The sequence below is a fragment of the Callithrix jacchus genome, chromosome 22 (assembly GCF_049354715.1).
Source record: "Callithrix jacchus isolate 240 chromosome 22, calJac240_pri, whole genome shotgun sequence".
NCBI lineage: Eukaryota > Metazoa > Chordata > Mammalia > Primates > Cebidae > Callithrix > Callithrix jacchus.
Genome location: NC_133523.1, coordinates 14,807,052 through 14,815,825, shown reverse-complemented (window position 1 = coordinate 14,815,825; position 8,774 = coordinate 14,807,052). Strand labels below are relative to the sequence as shown.

At 50.9% G+C, this 8,774-nt stretch overlaps 1 protein-coding gene across 1 annotated transcript; it reads right to left on the bottom strand.

The window, feature by feature from the left end:
* Positions 1-361: 361 nt before the first annotated feature.
* FAM32A (family with sequence similarity 32 member A) lies at positions 362-7,307 on the bottom strand. The gene is given in 4 exon segments (NM_001253785.2): positions 362-1,490; positions 1,803-1,856; positions 6,957-7,098; positions 7,216-7,307. Coding segments are annotated over 4 exon segments (339 nt in total). The 5' UTR covers positions 7,290-7,307; the 3' UTR covers positions 362-1,421.
* Positions 7,308-8,774: the final 1,467 nt, after the last annotated feature.

Here is an 8,774-nt window from a genome sequence, read left to right as displayed (position 1 = left end):
GTATGCATATTTTTTTGTGCCACAAATCCAAAAGGCAGCATTTAGATGATAATTAAACAGCTTCTAAGAAGACACTTAGACTTGACCGGGCGCGGTGGCTCACAAGGTCAGGAGTTCGAGACTAGCCTGGCCAAGATGGTGAAACCTGCCTCTACTAAAAATACAAAAAATTAGCCAGGCATGGTGGCAGGCGCCTGTAGTCCTAGGTACTTGGGAGGCTGAGGCAGGAGAATTGCTTGAACCTGGGAAGTGGAGGTTGCAGTTCACACCACTGCACTCCAGCCTGAGCGACAGAGTAAGACTGTCTCAAAACAAAACAAAACAAACAACAACAACAAAAAAAACAGGCACTCAGACTTATAATAACCGGCTTTTGCTTTATGGTGTAATTTACATAGGACAACCCTAAATCCCACACTTGGTTTTTCTCTTCTGCCTTCATTATTCCTTCAATAGCTCCATCAACAGAGATTATTTCTCCAACAACACATGTGGTTTGACTGTCAACCAGGACACACAGGCCCTACAAGATCCCAGCCCTCCATCACGGATGCCTGAGCCCTCCCATTTGACTGCACCCATGTCTGTCTGTGCTGGTGCTCTGCCCTGCTCCTGTCACCCGAGGCGTCCTTAGGGTAGGAATGCCAAACAGGCTCCAAGCGAGGTGTCAACTCTGAGTAAATACAAGAGGCTGCTAGGAGCCCCCAGCTGAGGACTGAGAGGCAGGCTGTTTCTGGGTTCCATGTCAATGAATGCTCTGATCCATTAGCAACGTCTGCCATGGCAACGCCCATTAGGAGTACCTGGAAGGAAGGTTTTGGGAACAGATTCAGAAAGGAACAAGGCGTGTCTGTTCCATTCTTCCCCTAGGTGGCTGTTTTGCCAGCCAGGCTGTGCTGTCTCAGTGGCCAGGTGGCTGAGGAGGAAGTCTCAAGGCCACAGAGTTGCAAGTGGCTTTCTGGGGCCTGCAGGGAATAGCACAGGCCCCAAGCTACAGGAAGCTCGCAAGGGCACCCACGCCGGGTCCTATGGGGTTCTGCATACGGCAGGCCACCTGGCATTATCAGCTCTTGACCCTTTGGAGTCCGTCTCATCCAGGAGAAGACAGCTGGCTGGCCTCAGAGCGTTAGCTGCAACTTGGGGATAAAAACATTTACCTCTGGATAAGCTTAGAAACTTTCCATCCAAACAAAAAGGGTGTATCTTCTATATGTTGCCAAGAAACCTAAACTGAGGACAAGGACAGTTTTACTTTAATCAAGTTCCAGAATGAGGGTGCACAGCTTCAAAGAGCAGTCTGTAGCAGAAGACGCGAGGGTGTGTGTAAAGCCGTGTGTCTAGAATATATCAAAGGAAACACACACCACCCCAGTGTGGCCTTTGGCGAAACCTCGATGCTGCTCCATCCCAGGGGCAGGCAGCTACTTCGTCCAGCTGACTTTGGGAATGTCGTAATGCTCCGTGAGTGTGTCCAGGTGTCTGTTAAAGTCCTGGGAAAGTGGAGTGGAAGGCCGGTGTCAGCACAGACCCAAGCGGGGTGCTGGGGAGAAGAGGCACTGCCCAGCCTCATCTCTCCCACATCCCATCTCTCCTGGCCCCTCCTCTCAAACTCACCCTGCCAGGCCTTACAGATGCCTGAACCCTGGGCTCACCTTTGAGTAGCCCTAGGGAAGTCTCATTTCTGTTGGGTAAGCTTCCCTTCTCATCAACATGCCAACAGCTCCCTCTGCCAGGCTGTCAGCCTCTGGGCCCAGCTGGGACCCTGAATGCCTCAGCCTCCCCCACCGGACACAGTGACTCACCTCCACTCTCTGCTTGTGGGTTTTGGATGCTTTCTTCAGGATCCTTTCCATTTGCTGAAGAGAGAAGAGACACGGAGGTGAGTTTACAGGCTCCACACAGCCCAGGCCGGCATGGGATGGAAGATGGAGCCCTGGCCAGCCCAGCTCTCACGTTTACAACATCTGGAGGTTTCAGGCTGTGTGCCTTACCCCCTCCCCCTCAGCTGCACTCAGGCTAGTCCAACAGGGAACCCAGGTCAGTTACCAGCCTCGTGAGTGGCAGAAATGAACCAGCAATGCCTGAGTGCGTACCATGAGCAGATTCTGCTGGGAGCTGTCAGCACGCTTCCTGCATCCTGAGGTGACACTTCCCATCCTGATGTCAGGGCTACAAGACTAGGATCACCGTCCCCAGCGTGACTCTAAAATATGTATCCTGCACAATGACCTGCTCCAACCTTCACTTCAAACACTCAATGACACCTGGAAAGGTCAGTATCTGGTAGCAGCTGGGACTGTGGGCTGGGCACGGTGGCCCATACCTGTAATCCTAGCACTTTGGGAGGTTAAGGCAGGAGGAGAGCTTGAGCCCAGGAGTTTAAGGCTAGCCTGGGCAATGTGAGGAGACCCCAACTCTACAAAAAAAATCAGCTGATTGTGGTGGCACATGCCTGTGTTCCCAGCTACTGGGGAGGCTGGGGTGAGAGGACTGCTGGACCCAGGAGGCTGAGGCTGCAGTGGGCTATGATCACACCACTGCACTCCAGCCTCGGCAACAGAGTGAGAGAGACCCTGTCTCAGAAAAAAAAGTTGGGAGTGTGGGACACAAAGCCAGACAGATCTGAGGCCACACACTTCCTGGCTGGATGACCGTGGCCCATTCTTTGGTGGCCACCATGAACCCTTCTGCCTATTAGTCATTGCTCGTGCAGTTCCCGTGCCTCTGAGCTGGCTGTGGACTCAGTTAACTCAAAAGAACACGGTGCCAGTTCTGGGTCCACGCATAAGACCTGGCAGTGTTAGCTTCAAGCCCTTGGAAGCCAGTTGCTGTGCAGGAAGTCTGATGGCCTTGCTGGAAAGAAAGGACCTGGAGGATGAGATGACATAAAGGGAGAGGCCACGAAAGAAACACCAAGAGGCCGGGCATGATGGCTCAAGCCTGTAATCCCAACACTTTGAGGGCAGAGGCGGGCAGATCACTTGAGGTCAGGAGTTCGAGACCAGCCTGGCCAACATGGCGAAACCCTGTCATTACTAAAAATACAGAAATTAGCCGGGTGTGGTGGCGTGCACCTGTAGTCCCGGCTACTCGGAAGGCGGAGGCAGGAGAATCACTTGAACCTGGGAGGTAGAGGTTGCAGTGAGTGAGATCGTGCCACTGCACTCCAGCCTGGGAGACAGAGCAAGTCTCTGTCTCAAAAAAAAAGCAGCAGCTGAGGCACCAGTTGGCAAAGCCAACTTAGATGCTTCAGCACGGCTGCACCTGCAGACTCCAGGCCCAGCTGCCGTCTGACTGCACCAGACTCCAAGTGAGGTCAACAGGAGAACTACCCCACTGAGCCCAGTCCACCCAGAGCACCATGAGATATTATTAGTAGGGGCCACCTGGCTGCTCCTCTCTGTCCCCTCTTCTCCTTGTCTCCCTCCTTCTGTGTCCAGTCAGCCCCCCCCGGCTAATTTTCCCACTAAGGGGTGCACCCTGCCCATCTCTGTCCCTCTTCCTGCTGCTGTGAGCACAGCCGAAGCCTGTGTCTCCTCACGAGAAGCCACACTGACTTGTCCAACTGCCACACAATGCCAGGTACCTGGCTGGGCTCTACCCACAAGTGTGGCACCCAGCTAATATTTTAGTGTTTGCAGAGACAGGGTGTCGCTATGTAACACAGGCTAGTCTCAAACTCCTGGCCTCCCAAAATGTTGGGATTCACTGTGCCTGGCTGACTCCACTTGGATTGGATTTCTAATGGGGCACCCCATTTACCTTTTTTTTTTTTTTTTTGAGACAGAGTCTCCCTCTGTCACCAGGCTGGAGTGCAGTGGCGCGATATGGGCTCACTGCAACCTCCGCCTCCTGGGTTCAAGCAGTTTTCCTGCCTCAGCCTCCTGAGTAGCTGGGACTACAGGCAGGCACTACCACACCTGGCTAATTTTCGTATTTTTAGTAGAGACAAGCTTTCACCATGTTGGCCAGGAACATCTCAATCTCTTGAGCTCCTGATCTGCCTCAGCCTCCAAAAGTTCTGAAATTACAGGCGTGAGCCACCACACTCAACCTCCCATTTACCTTCTTTAAAACTCTAGCTTTGGTTCCCATCCCTTGACCCCCATCCCAGAAAACCTGCTTTACCTGCAATCCTTCCCACCCCAGTAAACCTTCATTCATCAAACTGCCCAGCCCAAAGACTTGACTCTTCTTTCCTTCCCAGCTTACATCCAACCCATTCATTCATCCAGGGCTAGATGAACGAAGCTAACCCTGCATTCATCCTTGAAAACCTATCCCCAGCCTGTTACCTTCCACTGGCTCCACCATGACTGCTCTACTCTGAGCTGCCGTTATTAGTCTCTTGATAGTTGCATCAGTCTCTCATCCTGGCTCCAGCAATAAAATCTCAGCCCTGCCTCTGACTACAGCCTCAGGGTTAGAAGGGACAGAAATGCATTCACTTGGCCAGTCTCGGTGGCTCACACCTGTAATCCCAGCACTTTGGAAGGCTGAGGCAGGTAAATCACTTGAGGTCAGATCATCAGGACCAGCCTGGCCAACATGGTGAAACCCTGTATCTACTACAAATACAAAAATTAGCTGGGTGTGGTGGTGGGCGCCTGTAGTCCTAGCTACTTGGGAGGCTGAGGCAGGAGAGTTGCTTAAATGCAGAAGGCAGAGGTTGCAGTGAGCAGAGATCGTGCCAATGCACTTCAGCCGGGATGACAGAGCAAGACTCCAGTTCAAATAAGAAAAATAAAAAAAGGCTGGGTGCGGTGGCTCATGCCTGTAATCCCAGCACTTTGGGAGGCTGAGGTGGGCGGATCATGTGAGGTCAGGGGTTCAAGAACAGCCTGGCTAACATGATGAATCCCCATCTCTACTAAAAATACAAAAAAGTTAGTCGGGCGTGGTGGCAGGTGCCTGCAGTCCTGGCTACTCGGGAGGCTGAGGCAGGAGAATCGCTTGAACCCAGTAGGCGGAGGTTGCAGTGAGCCAAGATGGCACCACTGCATTCCAGCCTGGCGACAGCGAGTCTCCGCTCCTCTCAAACACACCCAAAGAAACGTATTCACTTGTTAAATCCTTACCACAACCCTGTGAGGCAGACTTTAGTGCTACTTTAAGTAAAAGGTAACTAACTTGCACAGAGTTATGCTGCTAATTCATGGTAGAGGCAGAGTCAAACTCAGGTCTGTCCTGCCGGAGCTAGCGCGTCCGTGTTTTCCGTATGCCTGAATTAGACCTGGGAGTAAGGAGTCCATTTTCCCTAGTGTCACCATACAGAATCACCTCGACCAGGGATTTCTCAGCCTCGGTACCACTGATATTTGGAGTCGGATTATTCATTTTTTTTTTTTGAGATGGAGTCTCACTCTGTAGCCTGGGCTGGAGTGCAGTGGCCCCATCTTAGCTCACTGCAACCTCTGCCTCCCGGTTCAAGCAATTCTCCTAAACTCAGCCTCCCAAGGATTACAGGCACCAGCCACCATGCCCAGCTAACTTTTGTATTTTTTAGTAGAGACAGGGGTTCACCATGTTGACCAGTTTGGTCTTGAACTCCTGACCTCATGATCTGCCCACTTTGGCCTCCCAAAGTGCTGGGATTACAGGCATGAGCCACCGCACCCGGCCTGGAGTTGGATGGTTCTTGGCTGCAGCTGGCTGTCCTGTGTATTGCAGGGCAAGAAGCATTATCCCTGGCCTCTAGCCACTGTTGCCGGTAGTCCCTGCCCCAACCCAGCTGAGAACCAAAAATGTCTCCAAACCTTGAGTTTAGGGGAGTGGAGACTGCACCCGTTGAGAATCACTGACCTTGACTGATTATTCCCTCTCCCCAGCATAATGAACCAAGTTTATTTATGTTACTATGAACTCTTTTGTTCTCCATTGCATACCACACATTTATTGTGTTTAATATCAAGAAAAAACAATTGATTGGAGCCTTAAAATACAACACAAAGTCGTCATGGGCATGGCCATTAAATATCAACAACTGAGACTGGGAGCAGTGGCTCACACCTAGAATCCCAGCACTTTGGGAGGCTGAGGCAGGAGGATCACTTGAGGTCAGGAGTTTGAGACCAGCCTGGCCAAAGTATCGGTGAGATTGTGTCTCTATTAATCCCAGTTACTCGGGAGGCTGAGGCAGGAGAACTGCTTGAACCCGGGAATCGGAGGCTGCAGTGCTCTGACCCACGCAAAACAAATAAATTTTTAAAATATACAACGTCTGAATCTGCCAAAAAAAAGTCGTCATGGAAACCACCTTTGCGGTGACTTCGAGCAGTGAGCACGGTGAAACCTCATCTCTACTAAATATACAGAAATTAGCTGGGCATGGTGGTGGGTGCCTGTAGTCCTAGCTACTCGAGAGGCTGAGACAGGAGAATCGCTTTAACCCAGGAGGCAGAGGTTGCAGTGAGCCGAGATCACGCCAATGCACTCCAGCTGGGCAACAGAGTGAGGCTCCGTTTCAAAAAAGGGAAAAAAAGGTCATTTAATATCACTTAATATCAACAGCAGACATCCACTGAGCATTTATGCATTGCTTTTTACCTTCATGACTTCCTCTAAAGTTCCCAACCCTCTTAAAATAAATTACTACCCTAACTCGCACAAAGAAGGAAACTGAGGCACGGAAATAATAAAGTCACTGGCCTAGTGTCGCAGGGAAAATGAGCCACAGCGCTGGAATCCAAACCCGGGTCTCCAGCTCTGGCCTCTTTTCAATGCCAGCTCTAGCTCTCCCCTCTGCTGTCCACTCTGGCCAGCGGAGTCTTCGCGTCCTTGGAGCGCCCCAGGCAGGAGACGACTCCTCTCTCACTCAGGCACAGCATCATCTCCCCGTAATTAAGGTCTCCTCTGACTGCTCCCCTGCCCTCCGAGAGTCCCAGCCCTGACCCCAATTTCGAGTCTCCTGGCGCCGGACGTCCCCGCCGTCCCCGCCGCCTTCTGCTTCTGCTCACCCGCTTCTCCTGCATTTTCTCGAAGGCCGCCTGGGCCGGGGTCCGCTTGTCCAGGCCGCGCCGCTTCTCCTCCTCGTTCTTTTTGCTCGTTCCCATTGCTTCCAGGAGTTTCGCTTTGTCTTTGTCCTTCTTTTTCTTCTTCCTGGAAAATGAAACAAGGAGGGGTCGGTTGAGGGCGGGTCGGAGGGTCAGGGCCAGGGTTTCCCAGAAAAGGTCTAAGGGGAGTGAAGACGGAATTCCGCAGGCCCTAGGGCCTCACCGCTTAGTCACTCCGAGCTCTGCGACGCCTTTCAGCTTCAGGGGTCCCTTTTGAACCTGCTCGTAGGCCTCCATGACACTCCCCAGTGGTTCAGTAGATGGACTGCCACACTTCCTGTTTGCAAATATCATTTCCGCCCGAATGCCCGCCTTGCTTCTCTTTGATTGGCTGAGCTACAGGATGAGCATACGTTCTTGGTTCTGGACCCGCGACACTCTTCGGGTAGTGGGCGGGACGGCGAGCCAAGCGAGTGTGCGCCCTTCTCATTCAGTCTCCTGCCACACTTCCTTTCTCCCATCCCTTAGACAGGGAGCTGGAAACCTAACCCCTTTTTGAGCGTTTTGCCCGCTTTTGCGTGTCCTATTCTCTCTCTCTGTTCTTTTTTCTTTTTTAGAGACAGGGTCTTGGTCTGTCACCTAGGCTGGAGTGCAGTGGCGCGATGTTAGCTCACTGCAGCCTCGAACTCCTGGACTCATGAGATCCTCCCTCTTCAGCCTCTCCAGCAGCTGGGACTACAGGCGGGTGCCACTGAGCGCGGCTAATATTTTAATTTTTTTGTAGAGATGGGGGTCTTGCTATCTTGTCCAGGCTGCTCTCAAACTCCTGAGTTCAAGCCATCCTCCTGCTTCAGCCTCCCAAAACACTGGATCACAGCCCTCAACCATGGCGCCTGTCCCCTGTTCTGGGAAGCTGGACCTAATTTTGTAAATCTACTCAGTATTCATTAATTTTTCAGCTTTTGGTAAATGACAATATTATGTGGTATGTTAAAATAATTAAAAATCAATTTTATGAGGCATATTTTACATACAGTAAAATGCAATCAATTTTATTCATTTATTTCTTTAGTTGACACAATTGTATATTTACTGTTGTTCACAATATGATGCTTTGAAGTACGGGTGCATTGTGGGATGGCTAAGTCTAATTACCATGTATGACCTCAAATACTGATTTTTTTATGGTGAGACCACTTAAAATCTCTCTTAGCAATTTTCAAGAGTATAATACATTGTTATTAACTATAGTCACCATGTTTTAAAATAGATGTCTTGAACTTATTTCTCCTCTCTTTTTTTTTTTCTGAGACGGAATCTCGCTCTGTCACCAGACTGGAGTGCAGTGGTGCGATCTCAGCTCACTGCCTCCCAGGTTCAAGCAATTCTCCTGCCTCAGCCTCCCGAGTAGCTGGGATTATAGGCACACACTACCATTCCTGGCTAATTTTTGTATTCTTAATAGAGATGGGGTTTCATCATGTTGGCCAGACTGCTCTCAAACTCTTGACCTTGTGATCTGCACAACTAGGCCTCCCAAAGTGCTGGGATTACAGGCGTGAGACACCGTGCCCAGCCTTCTCCTCTCTTAACTGAAATTTTATGTCCTTTTTTGATTCTCAGAAGTGAGATCATGTGGTATTTGTCATTCTAAAATATACCAATTTGGTCCGGGCACGGTGGCTCACTCCTGTAATCCCAGCACTTTGGGAGGCTGAGGTGGGTGGATCACTTGAGGTCAGGAGTTCGAGACCAGCCTGGCCAACATGGTGAAACCTCGTC